General features: G+C 44.5%; 1 protein-coding gene across 1 annotated transcript in view; it reads left to right on the plus strand.

The window, feature by feature from the left end:
- AGBL1 (AGBL carboxypeptidase 1) overlaps positions 1-27,895 on the plus strand; it is a 470,051-nt gene that overhangs the window by 238,535 nt on the left and 203,621 nt on the right. The window contains exons 19-20 of the mRNA XM_045196586.2: positions 11,218-11,347; positions 23,782-23,913. Of these exons, the coding sequence (XP_045052521.2) occupies positions 11,218-11,347; positions 23,782-23,913 (262 nt within the window). The remainder of the gene's footprint in view (positions 1-11,217; positions 11,348-23,781; positions 23,914-27,895) is intronic.

Consider the following 27,895-nt stretch of genomic DNA (forward strand, 5'->3'; position numbering starts at 1 on the left):
GAGGGAGGGAGGAAGGAAGGAAGGAAAGAAAAGAAAAGAAAGAAAAGAAAGAAAGAAAGAAATAGGACGAGACAACCAGTGAGGAGGCAATGACTGTACTTCAAAAATGAGGTGATATGTCCATCCTGGGTAATTTTTCTCTTCATGAATCTGTGTTTTGAAAAATAAAAGCATATAGCCCATGTCCCTGTCTTCCTCTCCTCTTGTCTTTCTCTCTCTCTATTTCTCTTTTGTTTTGGAAATCTTTCTCTAGAATGAAGCTTTTTATTTATTTATTTATTTATTTATTTATTTATTTTTATATATTTTTAAGGATAAAGGCACCTTGGATAGAGATCATGTCTTCTGATCATTTGTTTTGTTTTGTTTTGTTTTTAAGTAAACCAGGGACAACTCTAAGCCACAGAAAACCAAAATTAGAACTCAGTTTGTTTCCTGATTTTCTCTTCAGCTCTGGAAGTGTTTTCACTCTTGCCTTCTCACTTTCTCCTACTGGGACTTCAAGGAAAAGGCACTCCGGAGTTCGGGATGGTTCCGCCCCTTCCTTTAGTTAGCAAGGGGCTGGAAGTCAGTATTGCTTCCAGGGGATGGAATGAATGTCTCCCAGCTACTGAAAACCCCCATCAGCACACATGTTTCTCTACATCTGCGTTCTCAACTGGTTTATGTTATGCACCAGAGGAAAACACACTGCAGTCCTCCTGCAGGAGGCAGCCAGTCCCCTTCTGTGCTGCCTCGGCTGGTTTGCAGGGAAGGGGACACCGTCTGGGACATCTCCAGAGGCACCTCTTCGCTTGATGAACTCATCAGACGTTAACAGATTAGTTAACGTCTCTAAACCTGTAATCCCTCATCTGAAAATATCTGACCTGCTTTCTGGTCCATAAGGAGAAATTACCCTACTATGAAAGAACACTGAGGCATAAAAACGGGGAACAAAAAGAGCTGTGAGTTCTTTTCACTCTGGAAGAGAAACGTGGGGTGTGACTTAGTCATACATTTCCGTGAAAGGACCCTTGTGAGTTCCTTTGGGAGATCTCAGCTGTAAGCTTCTTTATCAACTCTTCCATTTGGGAGAAGAGAATGGAGCTCCCATTGCTGCGTTATAAAAAGGCATTTACTTCTTCCCATTGTTAATGCTTTTGAACTTTGCATGGAATATTTTTTTTTAATCAAAAGTTTCTCTCTGACGAGGAAAGTATGGTGACTTTTAATCCAAAGTAGACCACAGCAGTACACAGGCCTGCAGATGATCAGGAAAAATCAATATCCTATAATTAAATCTGTTGAATTAACAGTAAAAAGAGAAAGTCACAGTTTTAATTTAGATATTGGCTGCCCAGGGAAGAAACACTCGGACAGCAGTCGAATGGGGAGTTGGGCTTTGTATCCCTTGGATAACAATGAATTAGTTGCCTGTCACCTGCGGGTCGTGGTGCTGGGTTGGTGCAAAGAATTTAACAGAATAACAGGGGCATAGCGTTTGCCTTGACCTGCTTGATGGTTATCCCCCAAATGGAAATTTCTGGTAGGGCTTGTTCAGTGCCATGTTACTCAGAATAAGAACCGTATCTGACACACAGTAGTTGTGGTAGCAGTAAATACTTGGTGATTTAATCAGTAATACGTCTTTTGACACACTACTTCTGTCTTTCGAATATAATTTTATACCTTACACCAACTTGCCAAGTATGAAGGAGAGTATTAATTTTACATGTGAGAAACCTGGAGACTAAAATGTCGAAAGAGCTCTAAAGCTAGTGATGAAGTCATGGCATTAGACTCACAAGCCATCAATTATTAAAACGTTAAGCAGTGAAATTCTTTCTTTAAACAAAGTCTGACTCCAAGTTCAACGTGCAGTTCAGACAGAAGCGAAGACACGCAGGTGCATGTGTCTGTGGGAGGCAGAGGCCCTCCATTTCGGACGGTTTCTTCCCCAGCCGCTCCCCCTTGCGGACGTTGGACTGACAGTGTCATATCAGGGCATCTTATAGTAACTATTGCTTAGTTTACTCTTGACTCAGAAGCTAATCTGCCTGTGTGTCCTGAAACAGATTAGTTAACGTCTCTAAACCTGTAATCCCTCATCTGAAACTCGGGAATCATGGAACAAATGTCTGTAGGGTTACTGTGGAGATTAATGGGGGTAATACATATAAGCCACTAGCAAAAGACTGGCACAAAATAAGGACTCCAGGAGTGAAATCTGTAATGGCGATGATGATGATGGTGTTGATGGTGGTGGTGATGATGGTGTTGATGGTGAGGAGGAGGAAATATATATAGCGTTTTCATAGTCATCTGGCCTGAAACGAAAAGACAAAAGTGGACCTCACTTGTCTGTCACATGGTGACAGACTCCGTCACTAGTACGTAAGTGGAGTGATTACGTGTTTTATTTCACATCGCAGGCACAACAACTAAGGGAAACGCAAACATTGAGAGTAACGTGGTTTTGCTTTTGTGGCGTCAGAAAGCATTTGAAATCTAAACCTATTGCTTTGCTGTTGATTTTGATTTAATAAACATTTACAAAGGACACTTCATTTAGCCATCTCAGATTACACAGCTGAATGGCACTTTATTGATGTCACTCTGCATTTATTAGTTTCAGTGGATCAGGCACTCTGCCAGACTCTGGGGACTGAGAGACGGGACGAGACACAGTCTTACTGCACAGGGCTGACCGTCTGGTGGGGAAAACTGGCAGAAATACCCTCAGGCTACTTTTCTGAAAAAATGAAAATGTCCACAGCTCTCTGTTCATCGTCTTTGTCTGAGTTTCTAGGCGATGTATTTCTAAGGCTAGGCTCATGGGAATATTATTTCCTGGGTTCTCGAGTATGGGGAACCATGTGTCTGTCCCTGTTTGTACTTGAAAATCAGTTTTGCTGGAAGCAAAATGTTTGTCTAGTTAATTTTCTTTCTTTAAATGTCTTATTTAATACTTTCAATATCACTATTCTTCTGTCATTGGAAGCATTGCTGTCCAAAAGGGTTAGTATAATTATTCCTTTTTAAGTTACATGCTTTTACTACCTAGATTCCCAGTGAATTTTTTTCCTTTAAAATCCACAATTATTACTAGGTTATGTCTCAGGGTTGGTTGTTCTGGATCAATATTCTCAGGTACATAACTATTTCAATATGCAGCTTTGAATTGCTTGAATATTTTATGAGTGTTTTCTTAATATAGGTTTTAGCATTTATTCTGATCTTTGGCTTTGTTTTTCTTTATTAGCATGTTGGAAGTTGTTTGCCTATCCTCAGTATTTGTCCCTTTCTGTTGAATCCTTTTTATTTCTGTTATTTCCTTAGGATTAAAAAATGTTTTTCTTTTCACATTTTTCTCTTGAGTTCTACCAGGCTGGGTTTTATTAACTAAAGGATAATTTCTTTTTCTAATCATTTTTTTGAGTTGTTACATTATTTCAGAGTTTTTCTAATTCTTACATATGTTGTTCTTTCATGAATTATAGAATGTTTTCCCTTTAAAATTGTAACTTGTAAAAATCTTTTAAGTGTTTATTTTGAAATAATGTATGCATCAAAAACTTGTAATAATTGTAAAAAAGCTATGTGTCTCTTTCACTTAGCTGCCCCTGATGCTCACATGTTACGTGTCCATAGTATAATGATCAAAACCAGGAAATTAACATTAACACACTGGTATTAATTACTCTGCGGACATTATTCAGATTTTGCTGGTTGTGCCAGTAATACCGTTTTTCTCCAGAATTGCAACTCTGCATTCAGTAGTCATGCCTCCTCAGTCTTCTTCATCTAAAGTAGTTCCTCAGTCTTTTTGTTTGTTTTCCTTGACCTTGGTGTGTTTGATGAGCATTGGCCTGCTCTTTGGAGAATGTACCTTCATTTGGGTTTGTCGAATGTGTGTTCGTGGTTCAATTCAGACTTCGTGTTTCTGTCGAGAGCACTGTAGGTTGTGCCGCGCCCTTCTTGGTCCCGTGTCAGCGTACGTGTTGTTGCCGTGTGTCTCTAACAGTGATACAAACTTTGATCTCTTGCTTAAGGTGGTATCTGCCCTGTGTCTTCCCCACAAAGTTACTGTATTTCCCTTTGGCATTAGTAAGTGTCTTGTGGAGAGACACGAGTGATGTCGGTATTTTGTTACTCATTGTGCCTTCATCCCCTAATTTTAGCATCCATTGACGGCGGCTTGCAACAAGTACTGTGATGTTTGCCAACTGGTAACATTTTTATGTTCCTTCACTCCTATATTTTTATTGAATTTACTGGGGTGACATTGGTTAATAAAATTAAATAGGTTTCAGGTGCACAATTCTACAACACATCATCTGTACACTGTGTTGTGTGTTTACCACCCAAGTCAGGTCTCCTTCCGTCACCATCTAGCCCCCTTCTCCCTCTCCCACCTCCCCCACCCCCTTCCCTCTGGTCATCACCATGCTGTTGTCTGTGTCTATGAGGATTTTTTTTGCCTAATCCCTTCACCTTTTTCACCCAGCCCCCTCCCCTCTATCCCCTGCCCACTCCTGTGACAGCTGTCAGTCTGTTCTCTGTATCAGTGAGTCTTGTCTCTGTTTTGTCTCTAAGTTTGTTTTGTTCATTGGTTTGTTTTGTTCATCAGATTCCACATAACAGGAATCATCAGGTACTGGTCTTTCTCTGACTTGGTTATTTCATTAGCATAGTATTCTCCAGGTCCATCCTCTCATTCCATGTTTGCAGGACACTTGGGTTGGCCTCTTCCCTTCCCCTGCCCTTTAGATGATTGACTCTGAACATTTTAAGTGACAAAGAATGTCCTGATACTATAACCCTGGTAATCCCGATTGTTTTGAGCTTTGCAACTGGGTCTTAAGATGAAAGTGCTTTCCTTTTTTCTCCATTCCTCCCTTTCTCCAGCCAAGCAATACTTGTGCGGAAAGCTCTGGGTGCTTTGCCCGCCGATGCTGCCCCATGCTGTTCTATCGTATTCCTGAGGCTTCCGCGCAGCTTTGCCTCTATGGATAGTCTCCTCCTGCACCCGTGCTGCCTCATGGGCCGAGGATGTGCAGTGAATGGTGAGGCCGTTTGCTAAACCACAAACATGCTGTCGGTCTTTAGACTCCCGAGCTGGAGGCACTAATATGACCAAGACTTGCATCCATGATTCAGTCTGATGGCCTCCCTGTCTCCATTTCTAAGTCACAGATGAATGGGAGCCTTCTGAATCATTTTATTGTCCAACCACAGCTTTGTGGATTCTCTTCTAGGAAGTGACTGATAATTTCGGCTGAGATACTTTTGTCTGGTCATGTGTTGATCATATTTTCAAGAGATCAGAAACCTTTTTTTGTTTGTTTTAAAGGAAAGGAGTGTGTTCTACCAACAACCACAGGTTTAATACTTAGAGACCTTTTAGACATGTTCCACCAATGCCTAAAAAGAACCGCAGATAGTACAACGTGTCGCAATGAAGCGATCAGAGGTCAAACTAGGGAGTGTGTGAGGCAGGGAGAAGGTGCATGTTCCCTCTGAAACATTCAGCATCAATGTGAAACAGTGAGGCTCAATTCTGCTCAGGAACCCTCCCTTTGAAATGCCTCTGAGAATTGGGGACCTAGCATTAGGGGGACTGACTGTCTCAGTTTGCCGAGGACTGGGGGTTTCTTGGAATGTAGGCATTTCAAGGCTAAAACCGCTGCATTACTGAACGGATTGGGTACATTGGTCCTCTAGAGCTGGCCCCCATCGTGCATATAAGCTTTGTCTTGAAGTAGACTGCAGTTAAACTAAAGCTTTTTTTATTTTTAAATGATGACTAATTACATCAAATGATGTCACCTACAAAAACCATAAGGAAGCGCATTTCCCCCCATGTTAAGTTTTCCATTTTCAGTGGGGAAAAATAGCAATACTTACCATTTTTTTTTTTTTATAAGCAAAGCAGGACTTCAAACTATTTGAAGGATGACCTCTTTTTCAGAAATTAGAGGCACTGAATTTATTGCCAGCCAGTCATGGCTGTCCATCTGCTAATTCTCTTCACATGGAGGGAGCAGCTGTCGTTTCAGAAACGCTACAGCAGATAACAAGATGTGGTGCATTTTCTCTTCTGATGCTTAAAACAAATCCCTGGGAAGAGCAGCGGCAGTTCCTTCGACTGCATGCATCTCTGACATTATTTACACAAAATGGCAAATGGATTTGGGGATTGGAAGCAAATGAGTGCTCTGTAAAAGGAAAAGCACTCGAGGTAGGTGTAGTGCCCATTATAGTAATCTGCAGTTCCAAAGACACAGGGACCGGCGCAATCCATGTGCACACACTCTAAAAGCCCTGGCCACACGTCAGGCCCTGAGTGCAAGCACAAACATCTGAGAGTCCCCGGTCGGCACAACCTCCGTGCCAGAGGGCTGCGGACCAAACATGATTTACCGCAAACTAACAGCTCCCCTAAGTCTCACATTGGCCCAGTCTCTCTCCAGATTCAGCTACTTAGATTATCTTAGATTCCATCCTTCCTTCTGCACTGTTCAACACCCCAAAATCGGATCAACAATTTATATTGCTGTACTCCTTTGCAGTTTTTTAGATGACTTGTTTCCCACTCTGTGGTCCCCTTGCTCCACCCCTTGCTGTCCTCAAGTCAAGTGGTGCCTAACACTGACCACGGCCTCCTGTATGGGTCCCCAGTCAAGACTCTTTTCCCTTAAAATCAACCTGGACACAGCTCCATGGTTGGTTACTCCTCACGAGGAAAACAATCCGGGTAGTGTAAGGAGCCCCTGAACATAGTCCAGGCGGTGCTCTGCATCTCTGAGCAGGATGGGTGTGGGCGGGGTGTAGACGCAGATACTGCGGGGATGCACCCGCGACACGGGCAGAAGTAGGGCATCATAGGTGTTTCTCCATGGAGAGATCAAAAGGGTCCTTTCCTTTCATCCTCGCAATGATGCTGGAAGGCAAGCGAAGCGAACCTCTATTTTTTCACCTATGAGAATATTAACTTTCAAAGAGTCCCTACAGCCCTGGCTGGGTGCTCAGTTGGTTGAAGCATCATCCTGTGCACCAAGAGGTTGTGGGTTTGATTCCTAGTCAGGGCATCTATGGAAAGCATGTTGATGTTTCTCTCTCTCTCTCTCTCTCTCTCCCCGCCTCCCCTTTCCAAAATCAATAAACGCATCCTATGGTGAGGATTTAAAAAAAAATAAAGAGTCCCCCACATCCCATCCCTAATGACAGAACTTTAGATCCTTTTTACCAAAGCTTGAGCTTATTCTGATGGCAGCACAAACCTTTGTTTTAATTTTGGGGCCTTATGATCCAGGATGATGTTAATGCCATGTGGACACCACCCTGACCTTGGGGCCCAGGGAGCTGAGGGAGGGAAGACGTTGGCATGTGGAGCCCTAGGCACGTACGTGCAATGCCTACATTCTTGGTCACCCCAGCATGTGCTTTTAAGGGGCCTCCACGGATATCATCACTTTTTTTTTATGCTATTTATTCTCTGTACCTTTCCCCCCTCTCTCCCCCTCCCAATCCCCTATTGATAACCCTCCATGTGATCTCCATTTCTGTGGTTCTGTTTCTGTTCTAGTTGTTTGCTTAGTTTTCTTTTGTTTTGGTTTTAGGTGTGGTTGTTAATAACTGTGAGTTTGCTGTCATTTTTACTGTTCCTATTTTTGATCTTCTTTTTCTTAGGTAACTCCCTTTAACATTTCATATAATAATGGCCTGGTGATGATGAACTTCTTTAACTTGACCTTATCTGAGAAGCACTTTATCTTCCCTTCCATTCTAAATGATTGCTTTGCTGGATACAGTAATCTTGGATGTAGGCCCTTGCCTTTCATGACTTGGAATACTTCTTTCCAGCCCCTTCTTGCCTGTAAGGTCTCTTTGGAGAAATCAGCTGACAGTCTTATGGGAAGTCCTTTGTAGGTAACTGTCTCCTTTTCTCTTGCTGCTTCTAAGATTCTCTCCTTCTGTTTCATCTTGGGGAATGGAATTATGATGTGCCTTGGTGTGTTTCTCCTTGGGTCAAGCTTCTTTGGGACTCTCTGAGCTTCCTGGACTTCCTGGAAGTCTATTTCCTTTGCCAGATTAGGGAAGTTCTCCTTCATTATTTGTTCAAATAAGTTATCAATTTTTTGTTCTTCCTCTTCTCCTTCTGGAACCCCATATAATTCGGATGTTGGCACGTTTCAAGATGTCCTGGAGGTTCCTAAGCCTCTCCTCATTTTTCCGAGTTCTTGTTTCTTCATTCTTTTCTGGTTGGATGTTTCTTTCTTCCTTCTGGTCCACACCGTTGATTTGAGTCCCAGTTTCTTTCGCATCACTATTGGTTCCCTGTACATTTTCCTTTGTTTCTCTTAGCATAGGCTTCATTTTTTCATCTGGTTTTCGAACAAATTCAACCAATTCTGTGAGCATCTTGATAACCAGTGTTTTGAACTGTGCATCCGATAGGTTGGCTATCTCTTCCTCACTTAGTTGTATTTTTTCTGGAGCTTTGAAGTGTTCTGTCATTTGGGCCTTTTTTTTTTTTTTTGGTCTTGGCGCGTCTGTTACTTTAAGGGGAGGATCCTTAGGTGTTCCCCAGGGCGGGGTAAGGCTGGTTGACCAGGCTGTGAGGCTGTATGTGGGGGAGGGGCTGAGAGGGAGCAATGGCGCCCGCTCCACTCTCCACTGGACTCCAAACTTTCACTCTGCTACCCGCAATCAAACTGGGCCCCTCTGGTGCTGGTTCCCGAGTGGGTGGGCTTGTGCACGCCCCAGGCCCCTGTGGGTCTCTCCAAGGACCTCTCCTGTGAGGCTGGGAGTCTCTCCTGCTGCTGCCCCAACCCCCACGGGCGCTTTCAATCAGAGATCTGAGGCTTTATTTCCCCGAGTTGGAGCCCTGGGTTATGAGGTCTGCTTTGCTCCCCGCCTTTCGTCCCGATTTATCTGTGCGCGGGTGTGGGGCCGCGGGGTACTACCCGCCGCTCTGCCTGCCCTGTTCTCTGCCACTCTGAGTCCGAGATCTCATCACTTTTGATGTTACAAGGAAAAAACACGTACCCGGTGTTGGTGCAGATCCAGGTCAAGGCAATGGGAAATAGCATTTTAAAGAGAGTAGGGAGGCGCTCGAAGGCTGTGCCTGCGATTACCTGGATTTGAGAAAAGAAGCTTTGGAAACACAGCAGTTATGCACAGGAGCAGGTCTGGGACACCTGCGTCTTCCTGCGCCTGTCTGCACTCAAGGTCTGCATCGGGTTTTGCTGCATCCTCCGTCTGCCCTGCAGACCAGATACGCCCTGTTTCTAGATGTCACTGATGATAAAATGAGGAAGAGGGGGTAAAGCAAGGAAAGAACAGGAAGAAAAGTCAGAGAGGAAGATGCACAAAGCCCTACCATTTTCTCAAGCCAAAATATTGTAATGGTGTGATCGTCACCCATGATTAATCTAAAGATTTTTCCGTTTATAGAGCTGACAAGCAGCAGGAAACTAATACTTAAAGATAATTCCAGAGACACGAAGATGAAAAAGGTGGTAAAAGGAGGAGGAAGCTGAACTTTTTCTTCTTCCACCTCCAAGATTTATTGAAAAGGGTATTAAAAAAACAGGAAATGTATCTGATTCTACATATAAATGCTAACGGAGTTATTTATGCCAGATTATTTACTGAATACCAGCCCCAACACATTCAGTATATAAGGATTTTGATGGTAACAAAGAACCGTTCCTGTCTCCAGGAAGCTCATAGCTGAACAGGGAAGACAAGAGTTGCAAAAATAGCCCTGGCTGCTGTGGCTCAGTGGGTTGAGTGCTGGCCTGCACACCAAAGGGTTGCTGGTTCGATTCCCAGTCAGGGCACATGCCTAGGTTGCAGGCCAGGTCCCCAGTAGGGGTTGTGCAAGAGGCAACCAATTGATGTATCTCTCACACATCCATGCTTCTCTCCCTCTCTGTCTCCCTCCCTTACCCTCTCTAAATAAGTAAAATCTTTTTAAAAAAGGAGTTCTTGCAAAGATGGATAGATGATAAAAAGGGAGATAATAACTAGATAGTGAGATAAAGCCATACACAGTGGTTTTATAAGAACTCTGAGGGAACTTCAGGACGCTTTTGCAACACATAGGAGCAGAATGCGATGGCCTGGGGGTCAGGGGAAGTCTCTGCAGAGCGAAGAGGTGGGAATGGATGGAGCCGAGGGCAGTCCTGAGACAGCAGACATGGGTGCTCAGAGGGAACTCTGAGCAAGTTGCTGGGGCTGGATTATGGAAGGACCAGGCGGCAGGAGATGGGGCAGGACTAGAAGACACAGAGGCTCCATAGCTCCTCCCAATCTGCAGCACCTACTCATCCACCCCAGTGAGTCAAGGGCATCTTAGCAGGACTGTCAGGGGCCTCCCCCAGCATGGGCTGTTTGGGCGAGCCTCTGGTGGTCACAGGTTCTTGGGGTGACTTGCCTCGTGGCTGAGCACCTCCGTTTCCTTCTTTCCAATTACAACCAGTGCCGTCACGAGCCAGCTGTGTCACCTCTGTGAAATAACTTGCTGCTTTTGGTGGTGAACATCTCTGCTTCCCAAATGAGGGAATGGATGATTTTGAGCTTATTTCTAGCACTAATATTCCATGATACTCTGGCTCTCTGGGTAAATGTCAGCCTTTCTGGGTTCTCTGTGAGGATGGGGGGTGGGGGAGGGGAGCAGTGTGATAGGAGAAAGAGCCTTCTACTTTTTCCGAGGCAAACAGACCTGGAGATAAAGCTTAGCTTTTAGTGATACCATCTTGGGCCTTCCAGTCAGTTGTTTTGTAAGCTTTAGTCTCTTCATGGGGGTGCAGTAATACCCACCTGGCAGAGTTATAGGGCCAGCTGAAAATATCCTATCTCACCCACCCAGCATAATAGATTGAGCTCTTTTTGTAGAATTGAAGGTCCTAGAGTCTAGAGACATTTATAAAACACATTCTTTGTGCATCTACAGAGTGAAGAACTATATTTCCCAAACTTCATCTTAACACTTTGGTAACCCAATGCCACGTTAAATATGGTTTCCTGTTCTTTGGGGGCTCTGAGAGTAGTCACGCCTCTGTGGAGGTTTAGAGGACAGACCTGCAGCCTTCGGGACACCTGTAGTTGAAGCCACCTGGGCAGAAGTCAGGAGAAGGTGACTTCATTGGTTTAAATGGGTGTCTTGTTGATGCTAATTTTCCCGAGTTACTCTCTTGTTTATTTGCTTGTCATTTGTCGCTGCAGTCACAGGTGCTCGCTGCGAGGGGAGGACCTGAACAGACAGTGGCTCGCTCCCAGCGCCCAGCTCCAGCCCACCATTTACCACGCCAAAGGCCTCCTGTACTACCTGAACAGCATCGGCCACAGTCCTGCGGTGAGTCACTCCCCTCTGCCTCCACATTCTTGGCTGGTTCCTTCCACATTCCAGGAGGCAGAGTACTTTCGTTAAAGCCAGAAAACCAGATGTAAGCCAAAGACCTGTGTGTGACCAGCTATCATGCAGGCCGGAGTCATTTCCTAGGGCTGCCATGAAAGAGTACCACAAACAGGGGGGTGGGGGGCGCTTCAAAGAACGGAAACACATTCTCTCACATTTCTGAAGGCTAGGAGTCTGAAATTAAGGTGTCAGCAGGCCGTGATCTCTCTGCAGACTCCAGGGAAAAACACTTTATTGTCTGTGTACAAATGTTCCCCTTGTGTGTCTGTGTACAAATGTTCCTCTTTTTAGAAGGACAGAAGTCACTGGGCTCAGGCCCACTGTAATTCAGGATGGTCCCATCGTGATTTGATGACATGCACGAGGACTGTATTTCCAAATCAGGTCCTTTCACAGGCACTAGGAATTAGAGCTTCAGCAGTTTTGGAGGGTAGGGACACAATTTAACCCACAACAACGACAGCCCATTGATGCAAGTCTCATCAGTGAGGCTTCCAGCCTAGAGGGCAGAGTAGGTAAATACCGCGCTTGCCGCCTCCACGACCACATCACAATTACAACTCCACTACGGAACAGCCAGCACGGAGAACCTCCTGAAGTCCAGCTGAACAGAAGTCTCCTAACTAGGAATTTATAGAAGACACACATCGGGGCTGGCAGGAGGGGTCCCACGCCCAAGTGTGTTGTCTAAAAAATCAGGAGGAACGTCTTACTAAAATCTGAAGATGATTCTGGCAATGTCCCAGGCATATTTCATATATTAGTTTTTCACCCCAGCCTACAGCAACTGTGCAGGGGATGAAGAATGGACTATTTGAAACCAGAGGCCTAAGCTCAAGATAAGAAAAGAGGCAATGGTAGCCAAATGATGGTATTGAAACAATATTTATTGACTACAAACTTGGAGCATATCTGTCTGCTCCTAGGCCCAAATTTTCAGTACAGAGGATCTTAAAGTAACAGGGAGGAGCTCACAGGTGAGCCAGCTCAGCCACCTCTACTGTTAACCACCTTTTGATCAGACGTAGCAGCAGTTCAGTGAGTGTCTACCGGAACAAGGGATAGATGCCTAATATAGGATGTTATTTAAATCTCAAAATGATTCAGAGGTCAAGTGATTCCCTGGAGTTGGGAGTCAGTGCTGATTGTTTTTTCTCTCCTGTATCCCTGTCTTTTTCAAGCATTCTTTGGTGGGCTGTGTTGGGGGGGTCCCCAAGACTCTCTTCAGGTCCAGGGATTCCCTAGAAAGATTCACAGAACTCAGAATAGCACTTATGCTCATGATTACTGTTTATTCCAGTGATGGGGTGCAAATTAAAGTCAGTGGAGGTGAGAGGTGCCCCTGTCTCCAGGTGTTTGCTCCCAGCACATTGTGTGGACCATGCTTAGCTCTCTGGCAGTGACACGTGATGATGTGTGGTGACGTGTGATGACGTGTGATGACGTGTGATGACGTGTGATGACGTGTAAAGTGGGGCCAGCCTGGGAAGCCCACTGAAAGGAGCATCAGTATCCAGGATTTTTATTGGGAGTTAGTTTGTAGACACCCCATGTGGCTCATCTCAGTTACTCAGGCCCCAGCCCCTTCAGGAGTCAAACGGACACTCTGTGGCCCAAGGCCCTTGCCATAAATCACAGGTCGATGTCAACCATGTGTCATGGCCCAAGGCCCCAGGTGAAGAAGCTCTCATCCAGCGGAATGGTTGGAGGGTGTCAAGGTGCTTTCCCAGGGACCAGACCTGTCTTTGGAAGTTGCAAGGTCTGAACACTTCAGACTTGTCCGGTCAACTGTACATGGTACAGGGAGCAAAGCACGTGCTCTTCCCTGAAGAGTCCTCGTGCGACACTTGGTCAGATTGTGCCACCCCTCCCGCTCTTGTCCAAGGAGGTATTGTAGTCTGTGCTGTCTCCCCTCCAGAAGCAAGTTCATGGCCCGCAGAGCAGAGCCCCAGTTCCAGGGTCATGGCCTGGAGAGTATGTGCTTGGTGAGGAGGAAGCTTTACCCTCTGGGAGAAGAGAGAGAGTCACAGGGAAAGAGGTCCCTGCCAGACACACATTTAAACACACACATTCAGCTCATCACAAACAAGATTCTTCTCTGCTCTGTCAACCTCTCATTGAAGAGCAGAACATTTATTTTAGAGTGTGACAGGTGGAACTCTTGTTAAAAATAGAAATAAACACGAATTAACTATAAACATGACAGCCACAGACTAGTTTCCTGCTGGGACCATCTGAGAGGTGGGCAAGAAACGGCTGAGCACTAAATGCTGTTCACAGCGTTACAGATTCTCTAATGGGCTCAGCATCACCTTTTCGCTAACGACGAAGCTGTGTTTAACCAGCTGCCTGCTGACAGCAGAACCCTGCCACTCATTCCGTACTCAGGCCCGTTCTGTTCTGGGAAGGTTTCCACTGTGCCAGGATTGACCCTTGGGCTACATGGCTGCAGGTGAACTATGATTCTGTCCAGCCTCTGACTTTTAGGAAAATATCTCCTGAAGCAGTGGAAAGCCACTTCTGGTAGCTTGGAGGTTCCACTTGTTCAAGGTGGAACTCAGGCATTTGTCTGTTGGTGGGTAGAATAACATAAACTCCAGGGCCAATGGGAATATGGGGCAGGGCTGCCAAAGACCAGACAATCAGCAGTACAGCAATATTGATCTATCCATCCACCCACCCGCCCACCCATCTATCTACCCATCTCTCCACCCACCCGCCCACCCATCTATCCACCCACCCACCCATCTATCCACCCACCCACCCACCCACCCATCTATCCACCCACCCACCCACCCACCCACCCACCCATCTATCCATCCACCCACCCACCCACCCATCTATCTACCCACCCACCCCACCCATCTATCCACCACCCATCCATCTACCCACCCGCCTGCCCACCCATCTATCCATCCACGCATCTATCCACTCACCCTCTGGACAGGTATCCATCTGTCTGCTCATTTACACCATGTGTGTGTGATCACTGTGCTAGGTTCCGGGGGTGCAGATCCAGTTTTTAATTTTAAACAGCTTGTCCTTTTCTTCGAGGAATCCATAGTTTACTTTGTAAGAAAGTGGAGTCGTATCTACAAGGAAACCAGTGAGTGCAAATGGTAAAAACAAAGGCTCATATGAGTTGTTGAGTCATTTTCCCTGAAGCTTATGGAAAATCTAGAGACCAGAGGTGCCATTTGAGCTGGACTTGGGGGATGAATAAGAGTTTTGCTTGGCTTTTGTTATGGTGAGGCTGAGAATTCCACTTTGCTCAGAAGGTCTACAGGCCTGACAGGGATCTCTTGATTTTCCACCCTGTGAAACTGGAGTTCTGGCAAGTTTTCTGTGCTCGGGTCACTGGGTAGGATGAAGGAAAGGAAGCTTTTCCATAGCTGGTGGCAGAGACTCATCTGGTACCACACTGGCCTTACGGTCCTTTTCCTGTTCTCTTTGAACCCCAATTTTCTGTCTTTTAGTTTGTGAGAGGCTCAGGAAAGCTACTCCAGATGTTGGATCCAAAAGCCCAGACACAGTCAATATCGATATATTTGTACATTGGAACACTGGCGAGCAATAAAAAATAAAATGACACCACCAACAGTAATGTGCTAAGATACCCAACAGAAACACGTTGAGTGACGTGTGCTAGACGCTGAAGAGGACAAACTCCACACGTAAAGTTCAAGATCAGGAAGTCAGTGAAGACAGAAATTCAGAACAGTGTTTGCCTCTAGAAGCGATTGAGTAATTGGGGCCGGGAGGGAGCTTTCCAGGTCAGTGGAAATGTTCTATATTTTGATTAAAGAGTCAGTTACACCAAAACTCATTGATCTGTGCATGCAAGATCTGTGTGTTTCACCAAAGGTGCACACTTACCTAAATGCACAGAATTAAATATCAATAAATTAAAGCAAAGTCACTGAGCTTTGAAATGTAACTAGGAAGCAGAGGGGGGTGTCCCACATGAGGCGGACCTCATAGAGACATGCAGTTTAAGCCAAAGGAGACATCTTTTGTAGAACCGACTAGAAAGGCTGCCAAATAAGATCTATCTGGGTCCAGCAAGAGAAAAGGCATGCAAGCAGAGAAGCCCGGAGAAGCAGACAGGCTCAGCAATTGGCTAGTAGGAGGCAGCAAATAGGCTACACTTGGTGTAGCTCCCCTCGAGGGCCAGGAGGCAGGTGGCCGGAGGGCCTGTCAGGCACAGCCTGGGGGACTGGAAGGAAGCTCGAAGACTCCCGGGAAGCCAGGCCAACAGCCTTTTCCTGAGCTTCCATGTTGCAGCTGACCTTGGCGTCTAGGCCTCAGAATCAGGACAGGCATGGGTCCCCATCCTCTTGGCCCTCACTCTGTGAGTGTGGGCTGGGAAAGGAAGGCTCTTTGAAGAGCTCATTGATTTCTGTTTCCAAGTCACCCACACTGGGCCACCTTCTGTCAAGGCACAGGGTGGGCAGGTTTTGCTTTTGTCTTTCTCTGGGGCCAAATAGAACAGAATTTCTAGCTACTTAAATCATTTCCCTGGTCTTATTCTGTTCCTCTAGCAAAAGGTTTTAGTCAGTCAGCTTCTTTTCAAAGAGGTACAAATGGAGGGGCAGAAGGGATGGCATGTCCCCTCCTAAAGCCCAACCTCCAAGGTTTTCAAACGCAGCATTTATTTTCTCTGCACCTTATTTTTCTTCACTCTCTTTTTAAATCTTTGCCCAAGGACATGCTCATTGATTTTAGAGAGGGAGGGATGGAGAGAGAATGAGAGAGGGAGAGGGAGAGGGGGAGAGAGGCAGACAGAGACATGTGAGAGAAAACCATCTATCAGTTGATTCCTGTATGCTCCCTGACTTGGTATCAAACCCACAACCTAGGCGTGTGCCCTGAGTGAGTCAAACCCACAGTCCTTTGCTGTATGGGACAATACTCCAACCAACTGAGCCCCCCACCCCCCAGCCAGGGATACATGGGTACTTTCACTGTAATTGAAATATTTTGGGAAGAAGGACATCATAATACATAACATTGAGATGGCAGATTTTGAACTTCTCCAATATTTCCTAACATAATAGAGGTTCCCACTGTGGTTAGTCACACACTCCACTGAGTTTAATGTGGAAATTTTCACTCCAGCTAGCCATAGGAAGGGGTCAAAATTTCCTTGTAAGCAAAGGCTGCTTCTCTAGAGCCAGGGTGGAACTTTGGCCCACAATGGCCCAATTTACATGGAAGTCTCTCACATTAGGAAAGGGAGCAGAGCACACACTCCCCTTTCAGGTAGTTACAGGAATCCATTCTGCACCTGCCCCTGTGGCTAACCTCAGCCGTGACTGGGAAATAAGTCTCGTGAACAGGGCTCTTAGAGAATAATTGAATATGCTGTTAATACCATTCCCTTCATAGAGATGTTTATTTGCTCCACTCAGGAGCTTGGGCCGAATGCCGGCTGCAAAATATTGTACACAAGCGGGAATCTCCAGGGCTTTCGTGAGCCCTGGTCCGTGTAATTGGAAGTGTTGCTGTTTTGGGTTTCCAGCACGTCCCCCAGAATGTGCCTCTTCCCGGCTCCAGCCTCGCCTTCACTTTCCTGTGGCGGTGGTATAAATAATGCAGCGGTCTCACTGCTGAGAAGCAGGAACAAGACCCAGATGTCAGGAATGGAAAGCACAGCAGCTTCAGGCTGGAAAGCTGAGCCATAAACACAGGGATGGGTGAGCTGTGGGGAGCAGGACTGGCCAGGGGAGGTGTGTTTGAGATGGGGGGGCGTAACCTCATGAACAAGGGGCCCAATTAGTTTACAGAGGAACTGAGATGAGACCAAGGAATGGAGGGGCAAGAAAGGGAAGGCATATGAGGAGAATAGTAATGTGGCCGTGAAGAGCCTCTTTGCTGAGCAAGAAGGGATGGAAACACACGTTTGCATGAATTAAATTAACCTTCGATTTGGTTCAGACAAGAATTCATTGGAAAAGGTAGTAGGGAGATGTGAAGAGCCTGATTTCAATCCAATCCACACCACACAATTCACTGAGGACGAAATAGACACGGGAATCCATGTAGCCCAGGGTGAACGAGATCCAGTCTAACCACTCCAGCTCAAAGAAAGTGAAACTTAAACAAAGCTTTTAAATCTGCATCTCTTCCTATGTTCCTTGCCTTGGGGAAAAGCACCATCATATTGTGTATTCATGTGATCAGGAAATCCAGGCATTATACGTAACCTCTTCCTCTATTTAGTCTCCAACTCTTAGAGATTTTACTTCCTTACTCCCTCACCAAACGTCTGTTCTTTTTATACTTACATCTGCTGCCTTAAGCAAGCTCCTGGTCCTCTCTCATGCCTGGCCTCAGTCCCTTCAATCTGTTTTCACCCCCCACTCCCACCCCCATTCCCGTGGTCCAGTCCTGTTGCCTCTCCTTGCTTGAACAGTTTAATGGCTCCTTCACCACCTTCAGGAAAATGTGTTAGTGCGTTAGTGATCTGCCCACTGCCCACTTCTGCAGGCACCTAAGTAAGATTCATGTTCCTTTCACTTGATTGTCTTAATGCTGAGTGGTTGCAATCCTCCGATCCAGAGCCGTCTCTTCCTCTGTTTTCTGCGTTCTTGGATAGTTCTCCCTCAGCGGCACTCGTCTTGGGACAGCCCCCCAGGGAGCACCGGGACCAGGGCATCACAGGCCTTCAAGTTGCCACTTACATGGAGAGCATTGCGAATGAAGCTCTTAGACTCCTGTGACCTGCTCTTACCGATCTCCCAGACAACCCTGACCTTACCTCTACCTCCACTCCTCTCTCGACACAAAAACGATTTCTTCTTGACTTGGGATCAATCCCAACAAAACAGCTACTGAAAGAGGCAAATAGAAATGACAGATGTTTCAAAACAAGGACTCTGGATTAGCACAAACTGGGGTTCAAATATGTACGTAGATGCTTAATAGCAGTGCAAACTTGGGTAAGCCTGAGCAAATGACTAATTTTATCTGAAATTCAGTTTTCTCGGCTATAAAATGGGGGTAAGTGTAGCACCTACTTCATTATGAGATCATCTATAGACAGTTTTTAGCACACTATCTGAAGTACCTTCAGTAAAATAGCTATTGTTACCATTGTTATTAAGGGCAATACTATGTTGTATTAAAGTTTTAATTTTCCCTGCCACACAGCAGGGAGACAACAAATATTTGTTCAACCAATTCATGAATAAGCAACAGAAGATCATGGGTTATAACCTGTGGCTATTGAACTGCCACAACTGGGCTCACTTTCTACTCACCTGGCACAGAATTTTACGGAAAGGAAATACGTGTTACATCTTCCAACAGGAAAGAAAAAGCTTTCTCAACTGAAATAACTTGATAATCTGTCTTGTAATTGCCTCCTACAATTCAGAGGAACACATGTTTTATATAATTAACAGGCATTTATTTTTAGGGATATCATTTGAGCAACAAGCAGAACAATGTCTCACCCCCTGTATTTCAAATCCTCAAGGGGCCACCAGAACTGCCTGGGCAAAGCCACGATCATTCTTACAGGTGACTGGGTCTGTAATTTGTCATTCACCTCAGCTTTCAGAGTCTGTAAGGATCAGGGAAAAAAATAAAACTCTTTTTATCCATTTGAGTTCAGCATTCAAGGAGCACCTGTCACTACATTGGTGTAGCTTCTGGCTTTATTGAGAAATCTGTTGCTAAGACACAGCCTTAATTTGTTTGCACACTTTTCCTATGAATGGTAGTTGCTAAATTCACCGAGAGAAACAGAGGTAAGAGAGGCAGGTGGGTGGAGACTTCCAGATGGTAGAGGATTAATCCTCAAACAGTCATTTCCTTGGTTCCTCTAGACTAGAGGCTTTCAGAGCACGGTTGTGGGACCAGGGGCATCCTCACCCCTGGGGATTGTCCGAAGTTCACATTCCCAGGCCTAACCCAGACTTACCCAGTTCGCAGAATTTGGGGGAGTAGCTCACTCATCCGTACTTTAACAAGTCCTCCAACGTATTCTGACAACTTACTCTGACGGGTGATCACACATGAGACCCACTGATCTAGACTCCAGATCAGAAGAGTGGTTCTCAGCCCAGGCTGTATGTTAGAATCACCTGGAAAACGGCTTAAAGTCCCACAGTCCTGGTGTGACTGCAGACCAATTAAACTAAAATCTCCGGAGGTGGGCTCCAGGCATGGATATTTTTAAAGTCTCCTTGGGATATTCTAGTGCATAGACAGTTGGAGACGCAGTGGCCTGGGGATGTATTTATTGGAAAGAACAGAATCCCACTCAAGTTTTCCAAGTAGTAAGATGCAGAGTTTTAAAGGAAGTAATTCCAGAAGGGTTTACAGACACTGGGAAGTACCAAAATCCCAGATAGTCCTTTCCGTCTCTCTTGTTTCTCTTTCCGTGGCCACATTTCCTGTTTTCTGCTTTTCCCCACACGTTTCCCCACCCTTTATAGAACAGTTCATTCTGCTTGTTCACTGTGTCTGCCCTTGCATCATTTGTCCTCGGTGTGGTTTGACTTGTCACTGGACCAGCTCCCTCCTCCCAACTCCACATACCATTTCAGCCCCAACACCTGCAACGCAGTGGTACTAGGAAGCTGGGGAGACTTATTTTCTCATATGATTTTGACTTAAAACTATGAATTAATACCCCATAAACTATGTTCATTTTTTCACTGAAGAGAAAATATGCTTGAAAAATCCTTTCCTGCTCATGGAGAATTTATAATGTAATTAAGAAATCCCCCCAAATGTAACAGTAGTTCACTACTAATGACAATTAAGAGAAAGCGGGTAGAGAGGTAAATAGAACAATTTCAAGTCTGTTAGTCCTTAAAACCCTCATCTCACAGGTATTTGTATGTCCAAACACCAACCTGCTCCCTTCTGATCAAGCCAGTGTTCCTGTTTGCAACCACAGTGACTGCGGAAATCGGCCCTGACGCCCGTGAAGGCTTCCTACTCGTGTTAGTTCCCCAGCAGGGCAATGGAGCTTGTGGGTCCCAGTTTGCCCTCAAAGACCTGGTCTTCGCCTGCCACTCACTTGTCCTTTCATTTTCCTCTTACGTGTGTGTATTTAACGACTCCGCGCATGCACCCGCGCTGTCCTGGGCTCCATGCCTGCTGCCAACAGCTTCCTGGTTAATGAAGGAGCTGCAGGACTTTACCCAACGCCAGAAAGTAGGCCCCGCCTCGTCTAAGTCTGACTGCTCTGCCAACAGCATCACGGAGGGCGATTCAGCTGGCTTGTGCTGAGACAGTTCCGGAAACGAAAGTGTTTTAAAGTGTGGCACAGCATTGCAAGACAGCAATAACGATAGAAAGTTACTTCTGGCCAGTAGCAGATATTCAACAGCTCTTGAATTTAATATGGAGCTGGAATCGATGTCCCTATTATCCCCTTTCTTGTTCTTCCTCTGCTCTTTGAGATGGTAGCAACTACATTTACATGTTCCAAATGGCAGGAATTTGGGAATTTGGAGGGAATGCTGTCAGGGTTCCTAGAGCCCTCTTTTTTCCTAGGATAAGCATCCCTAGGATCATCAAGTATCAGCAGCTGTTCTTGGCTTACAGACACTCTTTCTTCTCTTGGCTTTCTGGTTCCTCCGTACTGAGATGTCCTAGTTTGTTTTTAAATGCCACACTCATAAATGGGAAACACTGTGTTGGACATAAATTCACCGGTATGAGGTGCATTGGACTGATTGCTCTCTTACTATGTAGCCACTTTACTTCTGCAGAGGCAGTTTGTGATTGGGTTAATCAGATTAATTTTTGACCTCTATGGCCACTGATTCATTCTGAACAGACTGCCATCAAAAACCTTCAGATCTCTCGTGCCAAATCTACTTCTCAGTTCCACGTCTCTGCCCTTCACTGTGCCACTCCTTGAACCTAATTGTAGGACATTCCGTTTACTCCCACTTCAGTGGTTCTATTCCTGCGCATTCTGTTCTTTTTGCGGCTTCTGATTGCCACTCTAATGGGTTTGCTCTGCTACCGCCGGTCCTCAGTTCTGTATAGTCAGTACCTTTGACAAGCACCCCTGCCCTTAACTTACTGCTCAAAGACTACACTTGTAGAGACTGAGGAACAAATGTGAGGAAGTACCTCATTAAAACACTAGGACTTCACTCTACGCGAAACTCACCGATGTGTTGTAGCATATGTTCCTTTCAGATACGCAGATCACAGCCGCACAGCTCGGCAGTCCTGGGAAATGAACCCGCCATGTAATCTCCAACCAAATTTAGAAAAAGAACACTACCAGCTGCCCAGAGACACCAGGCAATACTAGCCCCCCAAAACATTGCGCCCCTAATTTCTGTCACCATATTCATTTTGCCTACTTTTGAACATCTCATGGAGGAAATTGTGTAATCTACTCTTTTCTGTCTAGCTTGTTCTTTTATTTACAGTGCTGGAGAGTGTTCTGTTGAATCATGATGCCACAATTAGCTAATGCATCCTACTGTTTACGGTCTTAGGCTAATAACAGTGGTGCTTCTAGGTACATTCTTAACAATCTGGGGCCCAATGTACACATTTCTGTTGGCAGGGTTCGAGAAAATGTATTTATTCAGCATGTGAAGATACTCCCAATTTGTTCTGCAGAAAAGTGGTACCAGCAGATAGTCCCATAAGCTGGGTCCAGGAGCTCCCCTTCCTGCCCGTCCTGGTCAGCATTTGGTGTTGTCTGCCTCTGTGATCTTATCAGTCCTGTGAGAGGCAGTGGCAGTACATCATGGTGTTTACATTATATTTCCTTGATGTTAATGAGGTTGAGTTGTCCATTTTCATTTGCTTGATAGCCATTTGGACATTCTCTTTTGTGAAATGTCGATTCCAGTTCTTCTACCTATTTAAAAACTGGGTCACCTCTCTCTTCTGTTGATGTATTTAGAAAGATGGGATTGGGTCGTGAGTTTGATCATGTTCTGGGGATCAGCGCTGACTACTGGCAAATGGGGTGCTGGTAATGCATGTCATGTGATGATATCACAATTAATTAAGCAGCCATCCATGGCTGATTTTAACGAAGTGTCAACTCAGCAAGTGCCTCGGGCGTCCAGTGGCTACTACAACTGATCATTATGGCAATAATGAGGACTATAAGCCCTTAGATTTTTTAATTCATTTGAGTGGTTACAGGAAGAAAATGACAAGATTGGATTTTCTTAAACTTTCAACTCAATGTATTGTTTGAGAATGAAAGAATGTGACAGCCATAAAGTAATATCCGATTTCCCTTAATCATAGGGCCTGGTATTGCTGAGAATCAAACAAAAAGTATCTGTGTGGGTTTCTGAATTAAACTGACAATTGCAGTGTCTCACAGGAACATTAGGAACCGACTTGCAAATAACGAGATCTGGAACTTGGAATGGGGGTGTGTGATCATGTGCAAATGGAACTGATGACCTGGAAGCCCGGGTCATCCGAGCCTCACTTAGCAGTGACTCACTGAGGAGACCGGTCATCCTTCGCTTAAACACCCTGTGGCAGACTCACTCGGGCAAACGCCTTGAAAGAGGATGCTCTTTTGCTTTTATTTTTAGATTTGTCAGAATTACTGTATGTGCCCCCAGATCTTATAAGTAGGATCAAAGACAAGTATGATCCTGGAAGATAAGAATACACTCTGACTCTGCAGGACATAGCTTGCACACCAAAGAGATTGCAAGACTTTGCTAATATATATATCATCAGAAACCTGAGCAACACGTATTGGAATGAATTCTAGGGGTGTTAAACTGTCAGTAAGGGCAGAACATAACACTACACTTGGCTGGCTTCATTAATAGGAATAAACATTCTAGAGATTTTAAATGCATACTTCCTGTGGACTTTTAAAATTATTTAAAATGCTCATTTTTAAGAAAAGCTTTTGGCCCACCCTGACAGGTGTGGCTCAGTTGGTTGGGTGTCATCCTGCAAAGCGAAAGGTCACTGATTCACAGTTCCCAGTCAGGGCACATGCCTGGGTGGCAGGTTTGGTCCCAGGTTGGGGCGCGTACAAGAGGCACCCAATCGATGTTTCTCTCTCACATCGATGTTTTTCATTCTCTCTCTCTCAAAGTAAATAAATAAGATCTTGTTTAAAAAAGCTTTTGTTTCTATATCCTCTTCTAGTTTTAACCTTGTTTCTTCTCCTGTCACAAGTATATTTCCTCACATCCTGTTCAATCCTAAACCCCTTCTGATCTAACCTTTTCCCTGATAACTTGACCAACACACCTCTTAACCAGAGTCGCAAATGATGCCACTGTGGTTGATACTGCTTGGTGAACACTAGCTACCTGAGAAGGTGACATTTGAAACTCACAAGAAATCAGTAGATGTGACTTGGATTGACTGTTCTCTTTGTTTGGCTTTTGTAGGTCTTCTGTGACTTCCACGGCCACTCCCAAAAGAAGAACGTGTTCGTCTATGGCTGCAGCATCAAGGAGACCTTGTGGCAGGCGCAGTCTGCCGTGGGCGCATCTGCTGTCTTGGAAGATGTCAGCTACAGGGTGAGTCGGAAGTGCCTATCTTGATGGAAAGAAAGAAAAAAAAACCCAAACTATATCTGTAACATAGGAAATGTCCAGACTATAGAGAATCCATGAATCCAAGTTTGGCTTCTTGAAGTGGTTAACAAAAGTGGTAACACTTTAGTTAATCTATTTTTAAGAAAAGAAAGAAGACACAAGTTGCCAAAATTAGGAATGAAAGGGGACATTGCTACCGACCTTCCAAAATCTAAAAGAATACTGTTAACAACGTCTATGCCAACAAATGGATAGGTTCTGAAGATACACGTTACCAAAACTGACTCAGGAAGACCTAATATCCAGTACAACCCATTTTTCGTATGATGAATGAATTATATCAGTAATTAAAATCTTCTTGCAGATACAATGTGGCCAAATGAGTTGGCAGTGGATTCTATCAAAATCGTAAAGAAATAACTAATATTGATTGTAAAGAAATTCTTTCAAAAAAAACATAGGAACACTTCCCAACTCATTTTCAGAGTCCTGAATTACTCTGATATTAAAGCCAGAAAAGGTATCACAAGAAAATAAAGCCAATATCTCTCACAAACAGCTATCCAAAAATCCTTTACAAAGTATTAGCAAGTCAGCCCAGCAGCATACAGAAATCATTACCCACTGTGACAGAGCGGGGTGTATGTTGTGAATGTAAGATTATGTTAATATAAAAAGTCAAATGCTCTCTACTCCTTGTGAATAAACAAGTGGAAAGAACTACATCATTATCTCAGTAGATTACAAAAAGCATTTGACAGAGTTAAATGTTCATTCAAATTAAAATCTCACAACAGACTAGGAACAGAAAGGGAATTCTTCAGCCTGGAATTCAGCATCTAGAAATGTCTCCTAGACTGAATGTTTTCCACATAAGATCAGGAGCAAGGCAAGAATGCTTTTACCATTTCTGTTCATTTTCCTGGATACTCTAGCTAGTTCAATAATACACAGAAAATATTAAAGAGAGAAAGATTGGGAAAAAGAGCAGAACTGTCTTTATTCACAGATGATATAGTATTTTATTTAGGACATTCTTAGTGATCTAGAAAATAAACTGCTAGAAATAAAAAGCCAGTTTAGCAAGGTCAATATAAAACTTGATTTTATTTGTGTACTAGCAATGAACAATCCAGAAATGAAATTAAGACCAAAAAAATCTGTTTGTCATAATATTGAAAAGATTAAGTCAATTAGAAATAAACAAAAATACACTGCAACCTACAAAACATTGTTGGGAGGAATTAAAAGAGACCTAAATATGTAGAGAACTATACCAAGTTTGTGGGTTGGAAGACTCAATGTTTTAAATGTGGTCATTCTTAGTGAATTCTTCCATAGATTGAATACAATTTCTATCAAAATCTCAGCAGGCACTTTTGTTGATATTATGTGAAAAGGCAAAAGAATTAGAATTGCCAAAGAGATTTTACAAAGAAGAATAAAGATTTACCTTACATGATTTTAATACTTACACAATTTCAAAACTGTAGCCACAGTCATCTTTCCTGAATATGGGAAAGCAGACAGGGCTGACAAGAGTCTGCAAAAAGCAGATGAATTAAAAGGCCATTCAGGCTTCTACAAGGTGCCTTGAAACCAGAATTACTGAATCAGCATCCTTCCCCCACCTGTTATGGCTGCGCCTGATTCCGCTGCATTGGACAAATGGGATTCGGGGTCCCTTGGGATGCAGAAGGTTCGTTCTCAGGGCCTCGTCCGTGTCATGCCCTAGATATGCGTCCTCTTATTTATTCCTTGTAAGAACCCTAACAGGGAGGTGCGAATTCTCCCATTTTACAGGTGAGGGGCCCTATGGCTCAGGGAGGCCAAGGAGTTTCTCTGGAGTCACTCGGCAGGTACCTGGGGGACCTGGACTCTTGCCCCTGACCAGTCAGACCCCGTGACCCCTGTTCTAGGATGCGTGATATTGAGTGTCTAGGTGGAGTTCTGGGTCGTAGTTCCAGCCGTCTGCCCCTTGAGCAGTCTTTAACACGTTTTCTGAAGGCTACTTTTAGAAATGGAAAAAGAGCCACAAGGAGAAGTGAGTTTTTCTTGGGATATGTATATAATAATTACAAATAATAATATATTGGTATTTGTCACATGGTATTTGTCTTTTTCTGACTAGCCTATTTCACTTAGCGCAACAGTCTCCATCCAGGCCACCCATGCCATCACAAAGAGGCAGTATCTATGAATAGTTTATTTACGTCTATTAACCAGTCCCCTCAGGGTCTGGACGTACCTTCCGTGGGCAGCGTGGCTTCACGTGCAGAGATTTCGTGTGAACAAGGCAAAGACCTGCCCTCGTGGAGCTTCTAGGCTGCGAGTAGAAAACAGACACGCAGTTACATAAACAATAATTGAACGGTAGTTGCGATGAGCATTTTGAAGGGGAACTGGGGCAGGGGGATCACACGAGAGGGGGACAAGAGTGGACAAAAGAAGTCAATGCAGAGGCAGCTGAGGGGCTCAGATGAGGGTGTTAATGTCTCATTCCCCTTGTTCAGATGACGCTGTGGGTCTGGAGGGGTGGGAGCTTAGAGATCACGGGGAACTCTGGTAGTGATTATGTTAATGTGTACTTATCTGTCATTTGTAATTTACACTATAATTAACAATTGCATTAATCTTTACATTGATATAATTAACAATTATATTAACCTTTATATTACTGTGATTAACAATTATATTCATTTTTATATCAATATAATTAACATGCTTCTTTCAAGCATGAGGACAGGAAGAACCAGAGATATTAAGAGCTTTGCTCAATGTCCTAGAAATGAACAAAACTCCATTTCTTTAAAAAAAAATGCCTTAATTTATATGGTCATCAGTATGTTCTCCCCCTCTACCTTCTGTCTGCGATTTGTCCAAAAGCCTGAAGTTTTGCTGCTTATTATCTAATGTACGTAACTTTACCATGTGTGCTGGTTTGTGGCAATCCTGTCACCACTGACGTGCGAGAACCCTTCTTGTTCCTGTCGCGGGCGTTTTGGGCTGTCTCTGTGCAGGACTTGTGCTGACCCAAGGTCTTAGTGTGTGAACTCAGAGTCTTCCCCCTGGGCGGGAGGGGAGGTCTGCTGGTTGCAACCCCTCTCTGTTGTTCTGGGAGTGGCAAGGGGGTACAGATGTCTTTTTAAAAATTATTTGAGAGAGAGAGAGAGGAAGGAGGGGGGAGAGACAGAGAGGAAGGGGAAGAGAAACATTGATTTGTTGTTGAATTTATTTATGCATTTAATGGTTGCTTCTTACATGTGCCCTGACCAGAGATTGAACCTGTAAACTTCGGGATGATGCTCTAACCAACTGAGCCACCCAGCCAGGCCAGATGCCTTCTAAATGGAGATTTAGTGGTCTCACCCAAAGCCTTCTATCCTAGGGAGGAAAAACAAGTGGTATATATGAATGCAAAGAGTAATGGATTTTTAGGAGTTTTATAATTGTTCCAGCTTGAGATTTATGGACCAGAGGATGAAACTGAAGAGTTCGTTCTGGCAGTTGCACTCTCTCAGGAAACAAGTGTTCTGTTCAAGAGTCGTCAAGAGCCCACATGGCTGAGATAAGTGCACAGTTCTTAGTCCGGCCCTTAGAGCTAGGACATGGTGAGGCTGTGAACGTCAGGGCCCTGTGAAGTCTGCGGCTTTCCACTGGGCCCAAGGCTGCCGCGTATGAGGCTGAACGTGTATTTGTAGCACTTGTCCACAGCGATGCAGAAAGACAAGGCTGAAACACTGTAGTCTCTGGAGTTGGCAAGGCCACTTGGTAGCTGTTTATTTCTAGCCCTTTTAGGTCCCAGTGACCTCACCTTTAAAATGATTTAAAAATGACATTCATATCTTAGGGTATCGGACTTGTGGTAGCACACGTTAAGTGTCTGCTGAATTGAGATGCTTAATAAACATTCAGAAGTCAGCTTTTGTGATGGCATATCCCCAGTCACCTGCAGTTCATGGTA

The sequence above is a fragment of the Desmodus rotundus genome, chromosome 10, assembly GCF_022682495.2.
Source record: "Desmodus rotundus isolate HL8 chromosome 10, HLdesRot8A.1, whole genome shotgun sequence".
NCBI lineage: Eukaryota > Metazoa > Chordata > Mammalia > Chiroptera > Phyllostomidae > Desmodus > Desmodus rotundus.